The sequence below is a fragment of the Thrips palmi genome, unplaced genomic scaffold, assembly GCF_012932325.1.
Source record: "Thrips palmi isolate BJ-2018 unplaced genomic scaffold, TpBJ-2018v1 HiC_scaffold_12, whole genome shotgun sequence".
NCBI classification, from domain to species: domain Eukaryota; kingdom Metazoa; phylum Arthropoda; class Insecta; order Thysanoptera; family Thripidae; genus Thrips; species Thrips palmi.
Genome location: NW_023144623.1, coordinates 6354045 through 6373862, shown reverse-complemented (window position 1 = coordinate 6373862; position 19818 = coordinate 6354045). Strand labels below are relative to the sequence as shown.

Below are 19818 nucleotides of genomic sequence, written 5' to 3'. Positions count from 1 at the left end.
GAGACGGTTCTCGCGTCACCTGCGCCATCGCCACGATTGGCGGGGCCGTCAGCCAATCGGCGCCACTTCCGCCGTGCTCTGTCTCTCTCGCACCTGTACGAAACGCCCCGTGAGTGCGACAGAGAGAGAGAGGCCGACGAATTCGGAATTGGCCTGCAGTGCAGGTCACCGCGACGAGTTCGCAGACGGTCCCCTGGAGTCCAGGACTGTCCAGGACTCGTTGGTCCCTTCGGGCTATTCAGCAGGACTGGACTGGACAACCCCCCGTGGGGCCCTGCCCGCCCTACTGTGGGGCTGGGGTGATACCCTCGCCCGGCCTGGCCGACCGCAGACCGACCGGGGCGGGGCGGGGCGGGGCGGGGCTCGGCGAGGGGGCGGCGCGTGGCGGGCGATAGGCGCAGAGTACAAAGTGTTGTACGCTTAGGACCGGGAGCATTGTTGTCCACTAGTTGAAATTCCAGCCAGACGGGCATGTGGCGGGCGTGGCGTGGCGTGGCGTTGCGAGGGGGCCAGGTCCGAGGTGGGAGGTGGGACTGGACCCCTGGGCCCTGCCGGACGTTGGGGCCGGGCTGACTGGCCGACCGGCGCGGTGCTCGGTGTGGACACGGCCAAGGGGGTGGGCGGCGGCGGCGGCGGTAGCCACTGGTGCAGTCAACGGTCCGTCGGTCACTTTGGGGCGTGGCGGGGCGTGGCGGGGCGTGGCGGGGTGCGGCGGGGCCCGGCTCCCGGTTCGGAATACCAAGGACGGCGACCCTCTCCGCCCCGCCTGGGCGGGCACGCCTGGGCAGCCCCGAGAGGTACGCCTCGCCGCGCCCCAAGAAGACCACCGCCGCCTGCTGCCCCGCTGCCGCCACACCGTGGTGGCCGCCACTACGCACGCTGCATGAGATGCCAACAGCATTGCAGTGCAGTGCCACCCGTCACAGCCTCGGCACCATTTATAGTTCCTCTAGGGAGCGGCCGACCGCCCGTCCCTCGTCGCCGGCCCTTACCACCACCACCCCTCTTTTTCGTGCCCTTCCGCACGCCCCCGCGCACCTTCCCGCCACCCGCACCGACCACAACAACAACAACAACAGTAGGAAAACGACAAAAACGGGGACGGCATTGTACGGCGGGCTGCCCGCGCACGTAGGGCGCTATGCGGCGCTCTGCGGCGCCACGGCGTGTTCCGGAAACCCCTTCGCCTTTTAGGCCGTTGCTCGCCGTGCCAGCCGTGCTCGCCCTGCCTCACGGCCTGCTCGGCGTGCAGCGGGGCGCTACGAGTGGCGCTGCAGGCTGAACGGGTCCTATTCGTCGCTCTGTCTCTCTCGCACTCGCGGGGCGGCCCGTAAGGGCTGCGAGAGAGAGACGGTGCGACGGGCAGGTGCCGGCGGCCGCGGCGGTGAAATCGCGTAGCTTCGCTGGGGGCGGAAAGCAGTTACCGCTGACTTCGGAGCGCGGGGGCGGGCGAGGATGGGCACCCTGTGTGGCGGGGAGGTGGGGGTGGGGGCAACCAGTGCAGCAGGAGTACAGGCCCCGTCTGGCCTCACTGGCCGAGTGAATTTCACAGCCCACCGAGCCTATAGCGGGCTATCGCCACTGATTGAGCGGACCGGCGGAGCGCAGGGGTTTGGGGGGGGGGGGGGGGGGGGCAGGTCGAACGGACGGAGAAAAATGCAGCTGGGTTGGAAGCACGCACGGACGGAGTTCCCTGCTGCTGCCCGTGGGTGTATGCAGTGAAGGGCCGATTTTTCGCCTCGACGTAGCGCTGGGCTTCCCCTGGTTTTCCCGGGTTTTCCCGGCCGCGTGGCCCCTCGAGCCGAGGGCCGAGGGCAGCGGGCAGCCCCGTCGTGGTCATCATTCTCGATGGGAGTGGGGAGGGGGTGGACGGGGTGGAGGCAGGGCGCGTAATCGACTGCGCGATTGGAAGCGGGCACCCCGGAGCGCCTGTCAGGTAGGCAACCCATCCGGCTGGCCGTGGAGCTGGCCTCGACGTCCGCGACGTCCACCAAGGCCGCGCGACAAAGACAAGCAGGGCCAGCAGGGCCAGCAGGGCGGATGGCTCATGACAAGAGAACGACAGCCAGCAGGCCAGCAGGGCCCCACCCCACCAGTAACGGTCCTCTCAAAAGGACACTGGCTGCAGGTTGACAGTTGCCCTCGTCGCTCCGTGACAGCGAATCGCACTGTCCTCTGCGAGAGGGGGACGGACAGGGGGACCGCGGTTGCGGCGCTTAGTCTCGAGATCAAAATCGAAGCGAACGAAACAAAACGGAAAACCGAGGGACGGTGCACACTCACACACACACACAGGCACGCGCTGCTCGTCGGACATGGAAGACATTCGCATTCGCCTCTTCGGCCTGTGTCTGCGCCTGACATGTATCCTGCCTCTTTTCCTTGCAACCCTTGACGCGCCCCGCCCCGCCCCGCCCCGCGGTTCCGCCTTTGCGTCTGCCGCGCTGTCGCCCTGTCGTGTTATTTTCCAGTCCCTGAGCACCGATCGCAAGGCCCGGCCAGGCCCGGCTGGCGAGCGATGCCGAACAGCGAGGCGTAGGAGGACGACCAAGGCACGGCCAAGGCATCGCCAAGGCACGGCCAAGGCATCGCCAAGGCATCGCCAAGGCCACCCCGCCATTTTCCATTTTCCATTCTCCATTTTCCCGCCTCCAGGTGGTCATCCCCCGCGCGCCGTAAAAACTGAACGAATTTCCCGACCGGTCCTTTTTTGCGGGTCGGTGACGCGTTACGTTTTAAAGCGAACGCTGTCTGCCCTTTTTGTGGTGTCGTGTTTGCTACCCCGTGGCGGCCCCGGCTGCTTTGGGTGGCCTCCAGGGCCCCGCGGAACGCTGTGGAACGCTGTGGAACGCTGTGGAACGAGCGGGGGAGGTACCCAGCGGTTTCTATCAGCCACGGTATAAGTTACTGAGTAATAAATCCAGTGGGGCCCTGGCCGCCCTGGCACCGACTCCCACGGGCCAGAGGGGCACTCGCTTTGGACGCTGTGGTGGAACCGTGGTGGAACACACCCCCACTCCCCAACTTCCCGCCGCACATTTGATTCCCAAATACAAAGAAAAGCAGACCTGCATTCTGTCGCTCCTTTCTGTTTTCATCTTATTTACATCCCCGCGGGCCGCCCCCTCCCCCTCCACAGGCAGTGCTGCCAACCGCGTCTCGCCCCTCACGGCGCCTCACGGCCCCTCATCGAAAGTCACATCAGCGCCTCACGTTGGCAGCCCTGCTTTCTTCGCGGAATTTCCCTCGGGTCATTCCCTGCCGCCTGCCTGCGCCTGCCTCGGTCGGCGCCGCGCCTACTCCACTCCGCGCACTGCGCTGACGCGTCAGCGCGGTGATTTGGAGCGAAGGGAACCGGCCGCTTACCGGTGTGGCATTTCACTGTTTATTTCAATGGCCATGAAAAAATTAACGTTGCAATCATTGTTTTTTGCGGCTGCATTACCGCTAAAGGAGTACTAACTGCTTTGCAGTGAACGTGTCAGAGTCAACTACCAACGTGAGATTCGCTCCCTCAGGATACTTTGCCGTCGCCGCCAAAGCGCTGCCATCATTCACCGAACCCGCCTCGGGACACGACACCGCGAACCTGGCTCGCTGCACGCACACTGCACACGGCCAGGCATTTCAAATTCCCGCCCTGTCCCACCTGACTGTGCTGCCGCCAGCTCGGTCTGGCCGGCGCCCCAGCACCGCCCCGACGAGGCTGCCGACACCGCCACGCTTCCCTTGAGGCAGAGAGAGTGAGATAAAGCCACCTGTCGGCTCGAGTCGGGGAATTGATGCTCACCCGGTGAGCCGGTGAGCCCTGCCGCCCCGCCCCGCCCCGCCCCGCCTTGAACCCCGGCACGCTCTGCCCGTTCCCGCAATAGCTGAGGTGAATTATGAAAGTCACAAAAGCATTTCCCCGAGAAGCGAATTCCCTTCCCTTTTAAACCCCCGGCAGGCGCGCGCGCCTTTGAGGAGAAATACCATTGTAGATGGAGTTATGACAGGACCGAAGGGACTGGGGAAGGCCCCGGGCGAGGAGGGAGGCGCGGCACGCGGACTCTGCCCCCCTTCCCCCTCCACCTGGAACGCCCCTTGTGCCCCGTGGGGAAATCAGGTTAAAGACCGTCATTGGACAGTGTGAGCACGAGGTGTCGGCCCGAAACAGGCAGGGTGCTGGATAGATACTGAAAAGGCCCCGGAGACTGAGTGAAACGCACGCAGCCTCCCCCCTCTCCTTTCGCGCCGAATCTTGCGCGTGTCAAGAATTTACAACTCACCGTCTTTTCTCTTTTCTTTTTCTAGCGGCCTTTTTCCGTTTTCAAAATCGCTCACAGAAACCGAAGCGAGAGCCCTTGAGAAAGCCCTCGCCGTGTTCGGCGCCTGCGTTCAAACGTTGCGCGGGCTTTCCCTTTCGCTCACTGCACGATTTCTCATCTGCTAGCCTCGCGTGAGGCTCGTCCGAGCCCTGAGTGTAAATAAGCGATCGCTGCTCTATGGGCAGGCTGACGTGCCTTTAACCGCGGCCACTGTGCTTAACATTACACGTCATGCGAAAATATTTGATTTTCCGCCGTTGCTGACGTTTTGTTTGCACTGAATAATCTGATTCCCATGCTTTTCGTGAGTGGCAGTCTCTTTGACACATGCACCGTTGCATCTCTCGTCTGGGTTATGACATATGCTAGTTTTAAGCAACTTCCTAACCATACTTTCTCTTCCAGTTTGAGCCTTCAAGGCAGGAGCATTTCACGATTTCTCAAAAGCCGACTATTCCTCGTTAAAATTTATCATGGCCAGCCCTAGAACTCGTCGTGTGCTACACGGGCTGAAGACTGGGGACGAAAACAATGTAAGAGTTTATTGCTAGGACCTTTGTAGGCTGGAAGGCTTACCATATTTTCTGTTTGTGAAAGAGCTTTTGACATTAATTTACATTTATTAAATTATATTCTCTTTGCAATTTGTATTTTATTCTTGAGTTATGAATTGGGGGGCTCTGAAATTGCCAGGTCCCCTACTTTCCTGTGATGTCATTTTGACTGCTTCATGTTATGTATCTAAAACTGTATCTTTCTCTTCCAGAAATGTTTTGAGTGTGGTGCATTCAATCCTCAATGGGTGTCAGTGACCTATGGTATTTGGATCTGTCTGGAATGCTCGGGGAAGCACCGGAGTCTTGGTGTACATCTCTCGTTTGTTCGTTCCATCAGTATGGACAAGTGGAAGGACATAGAGCTGGAAAAGATGAAGGTATTTCACGATTTCTGTACCTTTTTCTCTCCTATAACCTGTTGCCTGAAATCCAGTGATTCATATGTTCTGCTTATTATCGACTGACTCATTAATTTATTTCATTTTGCTCAGGCTGGAGGAAATAGGAATGCTAGGGAATTTTTAGAAGCACAAGATGACTGGGACGATTCTATGCCCATTCAGAGACGGTACAATTCCAAAGCTGCTGCATTGTACAGAGACAAGGTTAAACAATTGCTCCTTTGTTTATTTAGTCTTAATGGTTTTTTTTGGACTTGTGTAAATTTTAACTTGTTGCCTGCAGATTTCTTCTCTTGCTCAAGGCAAGGATTGGAGTCCCTCCAAGTCTCAAGCTCAAAACTATTCAAGTCCAGCAATGAGCCGGTTTGTTGAATATGCAAATGCATTTCAAACTCTTATTAAATGGAGCTTTGCATGAGAAACAATATTAATTTTTTTTCTCCCTTCTAGAAGCTCTAGCAGCCTCACAGAAAATGGGAGCAACTATGGTGGTTCATCTGGCTCCTATCAGTCAAGTGGCTATCAGTCTGGAGGCAATGGTGGTTACCAGAGCCCAGACGGATTTAAAAGTGATAAAGAAGCTTTCTTTGCTCGGAGACAGGTGGAAAATGCAGGCCGACCTGAGTAAGTGTGCCAATAAATCCGTAGTGATTATTGTCCTTAAAATTATTTTGTAAGTTGCATTTGATTATGCTTTCTTTTGGTTTTCAGCAATGTTCCACCAAACCAAGGTGGCAAGTATTCTGGCTTTGGCTATACAATGGATGCACCTCCAAGAAGCACGTCCCAGGAGTTCTTTGATACTGCTGTATCTTCACTGTCCAGTGTAAGGCAGCCACATTTGAGTCCCACACTATATAATTAATATTTTATTAAACATGTCTAAAGATGTTAATTTTCTTTTCTAGGGATGGTCCTTATTTTCATCAAATGCAACAAAGTTAGCAAGCAAAGCAACAGAAAATGCTTTTAAAATTGGAAGCATCGCCTCTCAAAAAGTGACTGAAATTGGTTCAACAGTTGGGGAAAGGGTCTGTAGGATTAGTGATTAATCTTTTTTTATATATATATATATATTCCCTACTATTTAATTTAGCTTTGTGCAGCCATCTTATCTGTGAACACAAACGTGATAGGCTAGACCAGGAATGATCAATAGCTGCTGTTGTATTGTTTAAGCTCTCTGCTCTGCTTTGTTTTAGAGTTTTTGCTGTTTGATAAAATATTTAGTCTATTTACGCTTTATCAGCCTATTTTTAAGCTGCTGTGTATAAACGTAGTTTCTTTTTTATTATTTGTTTGTTTTATGTTTTGTTTTTATTTAGGTAAAAGAAGGTACCTTAATTGACAGCATGTCCACTCAGGTTACATCCTTGGCTTCTAAGGTATGCTTGTATTGTTTACTTGCTGTTGTACTACTTTGGTGGATCAATGACAGCTGTCCATCTGTTACTGATTGGCATGCGAGCATTTCAATTAAGCTTGCTCCCTAAGCATGTTAATTAGATGTGATTTCCATTAGCTGTTCTTATTTCTATGTTGTGTGTATAATTTTTCATGCTTCCCTTGTTCATCCAATAATAGAAATTATGTTATGTTCCAATTGCAGATGGGGGATTTGGGCAGGAAGGGGTGGCAGGATATAGCTGGTACTAACTCTGAATTACCACCCCCTGGCCGAACTCCAGATGGAACTGAAAAAGCATCTTTGCTCATTGATGGAACACATAGGTAGGTGTCTTTTGACAATAAAAGTTAAGAACTGACTGACTCTACATTGCGTGTCTAATCTATTTGTTGTGCGCAGGCCACTTGGCCAAAGGGACAGCAGTGCCCCGCTTCTCAATGAAGGTGGCAGTGGGCGGCGCAAGTCTGCTGGGGCTTCACGCGAGAACAGAGAGAAGAGGGAGCCTCAAGAAGATTGGGGGTGGGGGGAAAATACTCAGTATGTATCCTCTGCCTTCCCCAAGTTTTTGTGAGAATTTTTTGTTACATTGTAGACTTGTTCTAATAAAGCCCCCTTTTTTGCATCTGTTCAGGATATCTTCCTCAACGGTATCATCACCGACTACAGAGTGGGACAACTGGGGATCTGGCGGCGCTGATACAGGCAAAGAGCGCGAATCTAGTAGCCGCCATCAAAAGCGAAGCAGTAAGAAAAAGTCATCTTCATCAGGGGGATCATCTTCATCCAAAGGAGCTAAAGAAAGTTTACTCATTGATTTTGCAGAAGAGAAGGGCAGTGCAAGCGGCGACTGGAAAGACAGCAAGTGGGGTAAAGAAACTACAGAGGAAGATCCATGGGACATTCTTAATAAGTAATTATTTATTTTGGTACTTATGGAGTGCATTAACTGGAGGTAGCAAAGCTACCCTGCTTCTATCCTCTTGCGGTCCTATATGGATATTTGATGTGTGTTCAGTCATTCCCTGCTTTCTGCTCATTGGGGTCCTTGACTAAAGCTCTCTAAAATAAAGAAAGCTAACTTCAGTACTTTCCCTACCAATGTTTCTTTCAGTTCTTAGTCTGATAGTAAGTCAAATTGCCATTAGTCATTTCAGCCCTTGCTATTCAGACTTAGAAAACATGTCAAACACATCCATTCCTTTAATGGTAATAATAATAACACTATTCCCTCTGAATTTGGTTCAATTCTTATTGCCAATTTTATTGGTGCTGTAACTGTATTGCACTTGGATCTCAAATGAAATTATTTTCACAGCTTTGCTAAGTAATTTAGGAAGGGTGTGCACTGTCATTTGGGTGTCATGAACTTTCTATTGGTTCTAGGTGCTTATTCATCACTATTGTATCCAAAAACAACCTGAAAACCATTGTATTTTCAAGCACACAGCATGTTGAGCTGTGAAATATCATTGTAATCTGTCCTAAGCTCTAAATCATTCAACCATTCATCGCTCTTCTGTGCTTCACATTTTGGGAAAATTGCTTCCTTCATATTTCATGTTTTATGTGTTCTTTTTAATGTCCTTTTGTTCCTCTTCAACCTTTCATTGGGGTAATAGCATGACATAGTCAGAGAAAAATTTGCTGGAAACCTTTGGTAAGTGTCCAGTGAAGATTTCCAGCAACTTTTTCTTCCCAAAGAGTTCCCTGACTATACAATATTTTGATTTTGTTCTTCATAGTTAGTATTTATATAAATTAAAATTGATTTTATTTAAATATTTTTTTTTAGTAATGTAATAGGTTTACGAGTTGATCTGAATGTTTCTGTGTACGAAACATCTGTAACTGTGAAACTAATTTACAGTTGTGTAAGGTAGTATGAACTGCCCCCAACATCATTTTGAACATGTCTGAACTACCTTACCATGAGGTCGGTTATTATTATCATTATATGATGTAAGACAGATAGAAGATAATATTGTTCTTTGGACTTGAGCAATTCAGAAAACTGTTGTTACAGATCACTTCAATATTTTAATGATACTATATATTTTATTTTTGTTAAATGAATTGAGACAAACATATGTGGCCAATGAGGACAACATATATGTTAAGTATTTTGATATTAGAAGCCTGGTGTGTTAAAGTGATTCTTTATTGTTGCCGTTTTAATTATTTCGATTATTTCAGTACCAGTAGTTGATTGTTGTATTGCTCATGAGCAAAGCTAGGTCCTCCCTGGGACAAAAAAAGAAAGAATTATATCACTTGTTAAACACAACATTTATGTAGTAAATACAAGATGTGTACATCAATATCCACTTCTTAACTTATTGATGATGTTTTATTGCATACAGTCATAATATTGGATTTATTGATTCTGTGTAGTGTGAGAATTCATCCAAAAAGCTATTGTGTATGAAATCATGTGATAGTCACATATGACTTTGGAGGGATGGACTATTTTCCTTAGGAATAATAAAATATATTGTCGCGGTGTTGCACAACGTAAATAGACAGTTTAATCCGATTTGAGTTTCTATCATTTCCCTCAATGATCATTCTGCATCGAGCTGGAGAGACACTGACGTCGGACTAAACCTGCAATCCAAGCAGTCTCGCTGTAGCAAAGGGAAAGGAGACTGCGGAGCGCTCTGTCTCTCTCGCACCCCCGCTGCCCCGCCGCACGCCCAGCGAGTGCGAGGGAGACAGAGCGAGGAAAGTACTGCTCGGAATGAGCCTGCTGCCGAGCGCCTTAGCGGTTTCAGAGGCAGCGCCGCCCCTATGGGCCTAAGCCACCCCTCGCTGTGGGTGGGGTGGGGGCGAAAGGGCGGGAGGCGTGACTACAACCCCTACACTCTCGGGGGTGGGCGGCGAGGGGCAGACGAGAGTGAGGCGAGTTGCATCAGAAATGTCATCATCCCAGCACGAGCACACGGGGGTCCTGGGCGCCTGAGTCACAAGTTACGGGGAAGACCGCAGGTCGCTTCTCGCTCTCACGGGGCGTGCCCCACGGGTGCAAGAGAGAGAGATAGAGAGAGACGAGGCGCTGTTCTGAACGGGACTACAGGTGAAGCGGGCAGTGGGCTGGCCGGCCCAACATCACGGGTTCTTGACTCAGCCACCTCGTGCCCCACCGCGGGACTTGCCGTGCCGCACGCCAGCACGCCAGCACTACACGCCTCTCGTCTTTTTCTGTCCCGACGAGATCCCCCGAGATGAAAGCATGTCTTGTTGGGGGAGGGGGGGGGGGAATGGATGGGCAGATGAGCAGGCGTAGCTGGAGCAGTGCCGGGAAGAAAGCGGGGGGGGGGGGGGGCAAACAGCTGATCGTGCCGGCGGACGCTGACCCAGCGAGGCGGGACGGGAGGGGAGGGGGGAGGTCCTTCCCTCCGCGTCCACCCCTTCCCCCTCCCCGCCTCTGGGGTGGCGGCGGGGCGGGGCGGGGCCGCGCAGGGGTCACCTTGGGCTCCAGGAAGACAGCGTCGCGTCGGCCAGCGCCCAGCGTCGGCAGCGACGCCAGTGTACCGCCAGTCTACCCCCGACGCTCCAACCGACCGCAGCGCCGACTCGCAGTGCAGGCAGCTTGCAGTGTGGTTACGCCTTGTTGCACAGTGAGTACGACGGGCACCGCGGCGCCGGGACTCGAAGACTCGAAGCGTGCTGCTTGCCGATTCGGCCGATTCGGGTCAATCGCCACCCTTCCCTCTGCCGCCGTGCCGGCGTGCCGCTCGCACTGGTCCTTGCGCTGTCGGGTCCCTGCACTGTCGGCCAGGCTGCCCGCGTCCGCCGCGCCGGCCGGGTTATCGTCAGTCTGGTCGCCGTCAGTGCGATAGTGCCCGTCGATCCGAGCAGCAACCCGTCACGACGCGGTCCTAGCGCCCTAGCGCCGCCGCACGCGCACTAAGCACGCACGAGGGTTCGCGGCGCACTGCGGGTTGCCTACCAAGCCGCGGCAGCGAGGGTGGCGCCTTCGCACAGCCTTCGCATACCCTTCACACGCAGCTGGTGAACGAGTGAGTGACAAGGCGGTAGAGAGAGGAGGCCGGGCAGGGCAGGTACTCTCGACGAGTCTCTCGACTCGAGTGCCTCGATAAGATTAGCGATTCGCCGCGCATTTCCTATCGGAACTTCCAATGCTGCATGGCGGCACATGGGGATGCGCGCCTCGCGCCCTCGTCATCGCAAAGCCGTAAAGTGCCATCCACCCAGCTCGACAGATTTCGGCGAGATTTCGAGTTCTTCTTCTTCTTCTTCCCGCGTTGCGTCATTTTTCTTTTCGTTTTATTTGATGGCCGCGGTTCCGACACTAGAGCCCCTCGCTGGCATTGCTGGCAATCCGAGAAGCCTCTGCGAATAGGGCTGGCCGACCCAAGGCCTAGGGCCCAGGCCCAAAGGCCCAGGCCAAACCGCCGCCGTCTCGACGCAGCCCATATGGCCGAACCGCCAAGCCCTTTGGGCCCTTTGGGAGGGGTGTGGGGCCGCGCAGGGCTCCGCAGGGCCGCTCGGGAGGGCCCCGTGCAGTAAAAAGGGCTACGCGGGCACACTCGCAGAAACAAAGGCGTGGTGTCGCGTTGGGTTCTCTAGCCGCGGTTCAAGAAGTCCATATCAGGTTTGGGTGTAAAACAATTTTTATTTGAAATATCAATCTTTCGGATACCTTGAATGAAAATTCGCTTGGAAATTATGTTCCTTAGCTGGTTCAAGGTTTCGAGGGGTTCAAATAAAACGTGTTTACTTTTGTCAGTGCAAGGCATGTACGCGGCGGCACGCGACGCCGCGGTGACCCTTTTGCCGGTGCCTTTTGCTCGGGCATCGATCCAAAACACTTCCTTGAGTGTTTTCGAGGAAAGCACACTCACGTACCAGCAGTACTTCCCTTCCCCTCCCCTCCCCTACCCTCCCCTCCCCTCCGCTCCCCTCCCCTCCGCTCCCCTCCCCTCCCCTCCCCTTTCTCCGCGCGAACTGATGCAACATCGACGTGCGCGCGGAAACAACAGGTGGGCGGGACGCCCCTCCCCTCCCCACCGCCACCGGCGTCAGTCTGCGTCGCGCCCGGCCAGATCTGGCTAGATCAGGCCCTGCCTGGTGACAATGACGTCAGAGTCACGAGACGCCCAGCCAGATCTGACTAAATCAGGCCTTGTTGACAATGACGTCAGAGTCACGAGACGCCCTGCCAGATCTGGCTAGATCAGGCCCTGTTGACAAACACTTCAGAGTCACGAGACACCCAGCCAGATACGGCCAGATCTGGCCCTCCCCCGCCACCAGCCACAGTGTCACGGGACACCATGCGATATAAAGCCAGATCTGGCCGCTTCTGGCATGACAGTTGTCGCTCCGTTTTCCAGGCAGACACTCTGACCGGCAATGAGTAAGAACGGACACGAAGGAGGGCACAGGCTCTCGGAGCAGCTGCTGAGCCCCGTCGTTGACAAGGTGGTGAGCAGCGAGTCCAAGATCACGGTCGTGGGCACCGGCCAGGTCGGCATGGCCTGCGCCTTCAGCCTCCTCTCGCAGGTAAGGTCGCGGGTTCGAATACCGCATCCGATACATCGAACCACCGGTGCTATTTTTCTACTTGGATCCTCTTGCCCGCAGAACGTGACGTCTGACCTGGTGCTGGTGGACATGGTGGAGGACCAAGCTCACGGTCGAGAGACGGCCTGCAGGCCGGCCCTCCACCTCCCTCGCGGGAACGCCAAACACCCAACTCGAACCCCCGGGTAAGGAAATCCTTTTCCCTAAAAAGTGACCCACGCCCCGGGGCGGTGGACATGGTAGGCAAGCTCAAGGGCGAATGAGGGCCTGCAGCACGGCTCCCCCTGCCTGCCCCCCCCCGGGGGGGCCCCCCATGGCCCCGCGGGGAGGCCGGGTAGGCAGTCCCGGCTGCAGCCCCGTTCGATGAGGCCCTCTTCATCCCCTTCACCCCGCAGACTACGCGGCCACGGCGGGCTCCAGGGTGTGCATCGTGACGGCGGGCGCGCGCCAGAAGCCGGGCGAGTCGCGCCTGGAGCTGGTGCAGCGCAACACGGACATCTTCCGCAGCATCATCCCGCAGCTCGTGAAGCACTCCCCCGACACCATCCTCCTCATCGTCAGCAACCCAGGTAAGCCGTGCAGCAGGCCGCCGCCGCCGAAACTCTGGACGCGTTTTAAAGTCCAGAGTCGCTAAGTGTGACTTGAACCGAACTGTGACTGTGACCCCCACCAATGGATTCCTCGCTCGGAGAACAATTTATTGGTGGGGTCACACGTTCGGTTCGAGTCCCACCAAGCGACTCTGGAGCTCGAAACGCGTCCTGGATTTTGACCGACTCCACCGGTCTGCTGGCCCACTGTGCTTCGCCAGTGTTTGCTCTGGTTTTCGATTCCAAAATGGCTTTGTCTCCCTCGCAGTGGACATCCTGACGTACGTGGCGTGGAAGCTGTCCGGGCTGCCGCACCACCGCGTCATGGGGTCCGGCACCAACCTGGACTCGTCGCGGTTCCGCTTCCTGCTGTCGCAGCGCCTCGGCGTGGCGCCCACCTCCTGCCACGGCTGGATCATCGGCGAGCACGGCGACACCAGCGGTGCGTCCCTCTGCCTGTCTCTCTCGCACTCGTGGGGCGTCCCCTGTAGGTGCGAGAGAGACAGAGCGACGGGAAGGACTCTCGCTGGGCTCCTTGATGTGTATTGTAGTGTCTGTCCCTCCAGTGCCCGTCTGGTCCGGCGTGAACGTGGCGGGCGTGCGCCTGCGGGACATCGACCCGTCGCTGGGCAGCAAGACGGACGCCGAGAAGTGGTCCGAGGTCCACCGGCAGGTCGTCTCGAGGCAAGTCGCCAGCGGGGCTCTCGCTCTGTCTCTCTCGCACCGCGACGGAGCGCCCCAGGAGTGCGAGCGAGACAGACAGAGGGAGGAGAGCGCCCCATTGATGTGGTTCCGTTTCCCCTTTTCAGCGCGTACGAGATCATTCAGCTCAAGGGCTACACCTCGTGGGCCATCGGGCTGAGCGTGTCGGCGCTGTGCCAGGTCGGTATACCAACTTGAATCTCCGTGCTTCGCTGCTTCATGTCCGAAACAAACAGGGTCGTTTGTTCATGCCACTCGCGCGCGTGTGTGTGTCCGTGTGTTTGGGGGAGGGGGAGAGCCAAAGAGTGTGTGTTGTGGGTGTACTTTCGCCCCGTCAAGGTGCGCCGGTGTTACCACGTAAGAAGGCGGCAACTCCCACGACGCACCAGTGCCGAAAGGGTTGCCAACCACAGCCTGCACAGCAATCATGCCAAAGCCCAGACGTTGCCTCGTAGTCAGGCTGTGGTTGGCAACCCTTTCGGCACTGGTGCATCGTGGGAATCTTCGCCTACTTACGTGTGGCAGCACTGAGCTGTGCGCCTGGCGGGCCGCCGAGCTCGAGCGCCTGCGGAGCCGAGGGTAGGCCACCCTTCTTACCGCCGCGCGTTCGGGGCGCCAAGTTGCCTAGCGCCGCATTGCCATTACCATTACGGGCTAGACCGCAACTGATCGTCGCGCGCAGGCGGTTGGCTTGACTGCGGCTGGCCAGGCCCACGTGGCCAACACGTGGCGTCCACTGCAGTTTGCCTCAGAAACGAGTCGAGTGCGTGCGTTGAAGCCTCCGTCAAATCAGTCACCTGATTCCGACAGTCGCTCTGTCTCTCTCGCACCCAAGGGGCGCTTCGTATCGGTGCGAGAGAGACAGAGCGACGAATCAGTGACGGCTGTCTCTGTTCCACCCGCAGGACATCCTCCGCAACAGCCACAACGTGAACGCCGTGTCCACGCTGGTGCGCGGCCACCACGGCGTCGACGACGACGTGTTCCTGTCGCTGCCGTCCGTCCTGGGCCGCCAGGGCGTCGAGCAGATCGTCCGCCAGAGGCTCACCGACGACGAGACCGCCATGCTGCAGAAGTCCGCCACCGCCATGGCCAAGGTGCAGGAGGGGCTGCGGCTCTTTTGAACAAGTTCCTCCGCCTCGTCTTCACTTCCACTGTCTCATCTTCTTTCCTGAACCATTATCCTAGTTGAATTTTCCATTCCGGTTCGTTGGCTACAGTTTGCAGCCATCAATCGACCTGTGTGCAGCATTTACCAGACAGCGGACGGTTATACTATTTGTGTAGCTCTCTCACGATTGGCTTTAACTCGCGCACTCGTATAGTTATTTATTTATTTGACTGATTTGTTTTAGGCATTTAATTTGTGTGCTATTGTACTACTTACTTCATCCTCTGTGAAGGTTAAAATAATAAGTGATATACCCACCGACGACCCCTGTGTTCTTTTTATTGGTGGTGCAACTGCACTGCATCCAGAACTTTTCAACACGTGGAGCCGGGGGGGAGGGGGGGGCACTCTGGGGGATTGCCCCGAAGCACGCCGAAGCACCGGGAGTGGTAAGTGGGAGAGGGACGGAGAACGGAGGAGGACTCAACCACCTTACGGCAACACAGCGCGGCGTGGCGCGGCGCGAACCGACGCGGACGAACCCTCCCGGCATGCGGGTTCAAAATAGCCTCCACCCGTCGCGACGGCGAAGCTGGGCGAAGCGAAGGAGGGGGAGGGGCGGGGAGAGGTGGGACGGGGCCTGATGCCAACTGTTGATCTCAGGAAGAACCACTCTGTACTCTAGAATCATCGCTTCAAATTGTGTATTGAGAAATATAACGTAGTACATGAAAAAAAAATAATGTTAGGTTCGCTCAGAGTGCAACCACACGCATCATCGTGGCGAAAGTCTCACAAACTTAAAATAAAAAACAAAACAAAAAAATAGTAATAGGGAAGAGAAAACATATGAGAACTGGGCGTTGGCATTAAAAGTGAGTGAATAAATAAAAAATAAATTAAAATAAATTAGGTAAAATGAAACAAAATGGGCGATGTAGGGTAAACAGTGTACATCTTTCAACTCGACTAGTTCCACTCTCGTCCATTGAAGAAAACTTAAAAACTTAATACATGGGTAAATGTAATACAAAGAATCTAGTCTAGATGCAAAATTATAGCAGAAGTGCCTAGTTTAATAATACTATTGTCATGAAGTATCACAAAGTAACAGTTCAAATGCTTTCCTTCTCTGCTTGGATACTCCTGTAGAAAGCTCCCGAAATGGCCTGGGATCGACTTAACTAATCATAAGTACAATAGACCATAACTTACTTATCGACAAACAAAACAGAGCAACGAGTAGTACAAAATGTCCCTCACTACCTACACAGTACCTTACAAAAATAGCTCTCGAAAAATACGGTTCAAGCGATGTAAGAAGCTACGTCGACGCAGTGAGGCCAAGACTGCCTATAAGACGCGCTAGTCTTGGCTTGGACAAGGGCTGAGGTTGATTGGAATAGACTATGGAGCGACCCTCTCGGGCCCAACGGGCACGCGACGGGCATCGCCACCGCTGCGCCCTCCGCGAGGCCCTCCCCTAGCTCGGCTAGCTCGGCGTGGCACTGTAACACCACGCTGCCGCTGCACTCCGTTGCGCCACAGCGCCGCAGCGCCGCGTCCCCTGGCCTTCCTGCACGCCAAGAAACATTGGCGGCCAAAGCGCCGTCGTCCTCGTCGTCCTCGTCCCCGCCGTGATTATGGCCGAGGCGCAGCTGCCGCGCGGAATCCGCCAGCAGGCGAAGAAGGGGCCCGCGGCCCGGGGCCCGGGCAGGGCGTCGACGGCCAGGGTCAGCGCATGTCGGGCGAGGACGGCGGCGAGGACGACAGCGACCTGCTGCTGTGGTGCTGGGGGCTGGGGGCGCGGCCGGGCGTCGAGTGTCCGCCGTGTCCGCGCAGACACGAGGCCTCCTCGTGCTTGTACAGGTACGACTTGAGCGCGAAGGCCTTGCCGCAGCGCGCGCACACGTGTGGCTTGGCGTCCGAGTGCGTCTGCACGTGCGCGCGCAGGTTGGACTTGTCGGCGAACGCCTTGGCGCAGACGCCGCACTTGAAGGGCTTCTCGCCGGTGTGCGTGCGCACGTGGCCCTGCAGCAGCCAGGGCCGCGAGAAGGTCTTGCCGCAGAACTCGCAGCGGCAGGTCTGCGCGTGCGTGCGGACGTGCATGGCGAAGGCGGGGATGGACACGTACAGCTTGCCGCACGTCGGGCACCCGCGCGCCTGCTGCCCCGCCAGCGAGCGGTGCGTCTGCCGGTGGCGCGCCAGGTTGCTGGCCGTCGAGTACCTCTTGCCGCAGTCCACGCAGCCGTGCGCGCCCAGCCCCGCGCCGCCGACCGCCGCGCCGCGGACGCCGCCGTCCTGGGGGAGGAGTGTCACGTCAGCAGGCATCCCGAGAGTCGCGCTGTCTCTCTCGCACCTAAGGGGCGTCCCATGAGTGCGAGAGAGACAGAGAGACGGCTCTTGAACAAACAACAACAGGTGGGAGGCCCGCGTCGTACTGCCGTACTCACGTCGTCGTGGCCCTGCTGGTCGGCGTCCTGGTCCCCGTCGGAGTCCGCCCTGCGGAAGTGGTGTCCCTGCGCGGCCGCGGCCGCCAGGCTCACCTCGGCCAGCTGCGTCAGGTTGAACAGCTCGTCCGGGACGCCGAGCGCCCCCACGCCGAGCGGCCCGACGCCCCAGGAGCCGGCCGCCACCGCCAGCCCCGCCAGCCCCGCCAGCCCCATGGGCTCACCGGGCGCACCTGTGCAGGCGAAGGCGAAAATAAAGTTGGCCGTTTGGGTCCAGGGAAGGCTGCGTGGGGTGGGGCCGTGCCTGTTGCGTCAGAGCGCACTGGGGGTAGTTCGGGGGTACTTCGGGGCTTCCCTACTCCTTCCCCGCCCCTACCCTCTTCCGGGGTCGGTGCCCTCGCTTGGCGGAGCGGAAGTGCTAGGTAGAGAGAGAGATACTTCCTCCGCGCGGCAGGGACGCGGCAGGGACGCGGCAGGGGAGCCATTCCCAAGGATCGTTTCGTCGCTCTGTCTTCGTCACCTTCGCGAGGGGTGCGAGAGAGGCAGCGCGACGAAACCATTCTTCCGAATGGCTCGGCATTCCCCGACGCGGCGAGCCGATGGCGAGCCGACCCAGCAACCGGTGTCGGGATATTTGGCACAGTGAACGCCGAACGGGCGCTAGCTTTTGGCTTGCCTGTTTCGCCGCCACTCGCCAGGACGGCGTTAGCGCGCTGGGTGCAGTCGGAGGAAGAGAAAGACTGTTTGCCGTCTCGCTCGCGTTACTCGAGCACTGGGTGACGTCACGTGGCTGTGACTCAGAGCGGGGAGGCGAAGGGGATCGCGGAGTGACCCCCTCGGCTCTCGGCGCGCGGCGCAGTGCGTGCGTGTCCACGCCTGTCCGCGGCGACCACCTGTAGGTACTCACCCTCGTCGTCCTCGTGGTCGGCGTCGAGGAGCTGGCCGCGGTCATGGCCACCGCGGCGCTCCACGCTGCTGCTGCTGCTGGCGGCGCTGGCGTCCGACTCGTCCGCGGCGTCCTCGTCGCCATCCTGGTCGCCATCCTGGTCGGCGCCCTTGCCCTTGGCCTGCGGGGGCGGCGGGTCGCCCTGCCGGTAGCGGCGGTGCGTGATCAGGAAAGCCCTCGGCATGGCCTAGCGCGCATAACGCCGCGGCCTGTCAGCCCCGCGCCACGACCACGCTCGCACTGGCGTCCCTGGCGTCGGCGACGGCGTCCCTCCCAGTCCCTCCCCTGGCCGGCCTGGGGGCCCGGCGTGCCTCCTCTGCGTACCGCGGCACGGCGGCGTACCGTCCCGCCCCGCTGTACCAGAATATCTGGCGCGGCGCGGCGGAGCACGGCACGGGGCGCACGCCAGCCAGCACCGTCAGCACACGCCGCACGCCGCGAGCACATGGCGCAGGGGGTGGGGGTGGCTCCGACTCCTGCCGGTGGTCGAGGTGGTCCCCCTCGCCATGCCGTCGCCGTCGTACCCCTGTTGTTGGTGGCGACGGCGGTGTTGTTGTTGGTGGTGTTGTTGTTTCCGGGGAAGGGGGCGCCACTTCTAGTGCAGGAAGGTGGTTGTCATCTCGGCGACCCTAGCCCCTGGCCTACGCGTGCCTTTGCTCCCGTCTCTCTGTCTCGCTCGCACTCATGGGGCGTTCCGTAGGGGTGCGAGAGAGTGTTCGGTATCGAGATGGCCCCCTTGGAGAGGGGAGGAGCGCGACCGCAAGCAGGACGAGACACGCAAGCACAGCGCAAGCACGCCCCACGCCTCGTGCGACCACTTTTTGCTTCTGCCCCATCGTTGCGTCAGCGCTGCATTTTTTGGGCTCCTTGAGGAGGGTGGCTCGCTCGGCACCTGAAAGTGTATACCGCCCCCTCCTTTTTCAACCACCGAGCCGAAAGACCAGACTAAAGCCAACTAAAGCCCAGACCTCCCAGACGGCCGCTCGGCGCCGTCTTGGAGGGGCAGCCGTCGTACTTGGTGCACTTGGTGGCGACGGCTGGGCTGACGGCCACTCCCGCCCGTCCGGCCCCGTCCGTCGGCACCCTCGCCTTGCGTCTCGCGGTGCGGGACGGGACGGGGGACCCACTGGGCAGGCGGGGCAGTCGCAGGGCAGGGGCAGTCGGGGCCGGGCCGGGCCGCACGGGACGCCGCGCTACGGTCTTGGGGCTTGGGGAGCCATATGTGCTTCAGCCTATTTCGGTCTCCTCGTGCGCGGTGGCGTCCTACCGCTGTACTGCCGGCACTGCCCCTCCACGCCTCGCCACGCCGCCCCGTCGCGCGTGCCAAGGAGGGTGCTTCGCACCCGGCCGTGCCTGCCGTGCACACGTGGACCGCGTCCCGTCCGGAGCCGCAAAGCCGCACAGCGCACGACCCCGAAAGCCCCGCGATGCAGCGGTGGTCGCGTCGCGCCGCAGACCGATTCCGAGAGTCGTTTTCGTGATCGCTCTGCCTCTCTCGCACCCGGACGGGGCGCCTCAGGAGTGTGAGAGAGACAGAGCGAGGCGCCCCGTCCGGGTGCGAGAGAGGCAGAGCGAGGAAAACCACTCTCGGATTCAGTCTTTGCTGGCCATCTGACTGATATCACCGCAGGGTTGGGTTGGGACTTCCCTCCCCACCCCCGTGACCACCGCCGAAACTGGGGTCCGAGTCCCACCCCAGCATTTTGATACATTCCAGGCTTGCTGTGCTGCAGACTGGTAGAGGAATTTCAGAAAATGAAAATGGAACCCTACGTTAACTACGCGCAGACAATTTACTC

At 57.4% G+C, this 19818-nt stretch overlaps 3 protein-coding genes across 5 annotated transcripts; 2 read left to right on the top strand and 1 right to left on the bottom strand.

Moving 5' to 3' along the window:
- The first annotated feature begins 4456 nt into the window (after positions 1-4456).
- On the top strand, positions 4457-9206 carry LOC117640076 (ADP-ribosylation factor GTPase-activating protein 1). Of its 3 annotated transcripts, XM_034376306.1 has the most exons (13): positions 4457-4611; positions 4713-4840; positions 5074-5241; positions 5356-5469; positions 5549-5628; positions 5716-5889; positions 5977-6091; positions 6174-6296; positions 6591-6650; positions 6875-6996; positions 7073-7210; positions 7305-7417; positions 7496-9206. In XM_034376306.1, exons 2-13 carry the CDS (start codon positions 4781-4783, stop codon positions 7585-7587), a joined length of 1359 nt encoding a protein of 452 aa, XP_034232197.1. In that variant the 5' UTR covers positions 4457-4611; positions 4713-4780; the 3' UTR covers positions 7588-9206. The 3 variants fall into 3 exon arrangements, with proteins under 3 accessions (XP_034232197.1, XP_034232196.1, XP_034232194.1); XM_034376305.1 differs by having other exon boundaries at positions 5719-5889; positions 7305-9206; XM_034376303.1 differs by having other exon boundaries at positions 7305-9206.
- Positions 9207-10435: 1229 nt separating this feature from the next.
- LOC117640077 (L-lactate dehydrogenase) lies at positions 10436-14947 on the top strand. Its single transcript, XM_034376307.1, is given in 8 exon segments — positions 10436-10692; positions 12031-12199; positions 12281-12347; positions 12559-12789; positions 13079-13252; positions 13377-13494; positions 13620-13692; positions 14418-14947. Coding segments are annotated over 7 exon segments (1032 nt in total). The 5' UTR covers positions 10436-10692; positions 12031-12049; the 3' UTR covers positions 14637-14947.
- A 353-nt stretch (positions 14948-15300) lies between these two features.
- On the bottom strand, positions 15301-18203 carry LOC117640494 (transcriptional repressor scratch 1-like). The gene is made up of 3 exons (XM_034377012.1): positions 18079-18203; positions 17101-17242; positions 15301-16924 (listed from the first exon to the last, which is right to left on the bottom strand). The coding sequence occupies exons 1-3, from the start codon at positions 18201-18203 to the stop codon at positions 16358-16360; spliced, it is 834 nt and encodes a 277-aa protein (XP_034232903.1). The 3' UTR covers positions 15301-16357.
- Positions 18204-19818: the final 1615 nt, after the last annotated feature.

Excerpts from the sequence above, each read along its gene's own strand:
- LOC117640076 (XM_034376303.1), top strand. The coding sequence starts at position 4,781 with ATGGCCAGCCCTAGAACTCGTCGTGTGCTACACGGGCTGAAGACTGGG. Across the intron at positions 5,470-5,548 it reads CTGCATTGTACAGAGACAAG|ATTTCTTCTCTTGCTCAAGG; the intron begins GTTAAACAATTG and ends TGTTGCCTGCAG. Across the intron at positions 6,297-6,590 it reads GTTCAACAGTTGGGGAAAGG|GTAAAAGAAGGTACCTTAAT; the intron begins GTCTGTAGGATT and ends GTTTTTATTTAG.
- LOC117640494 (XM_034377012.1), bottom strand. The coding sequence starts at position 18,203 with ATGCCGAGGGCTTTCCTGATCACGCACCGCCGCTACCGGCAGGGCGAC. Across the intron at positions 17,243-18,078 it reads GACGAGGACGCCGCGGACGA|GGGCGTCGGGCCGCTCGGCG; the intron begins GTCGGACGCCAG and ends GGCCGGCTCCTG. Across the intron at positions 16,925-17,100 it reads ACTCCGACGGGGACCAGGAC|GACGGCGGCGTCCGCGGCGC; the intron begins GCCGACCAGCAG and ends CTCCTCCCCCAG.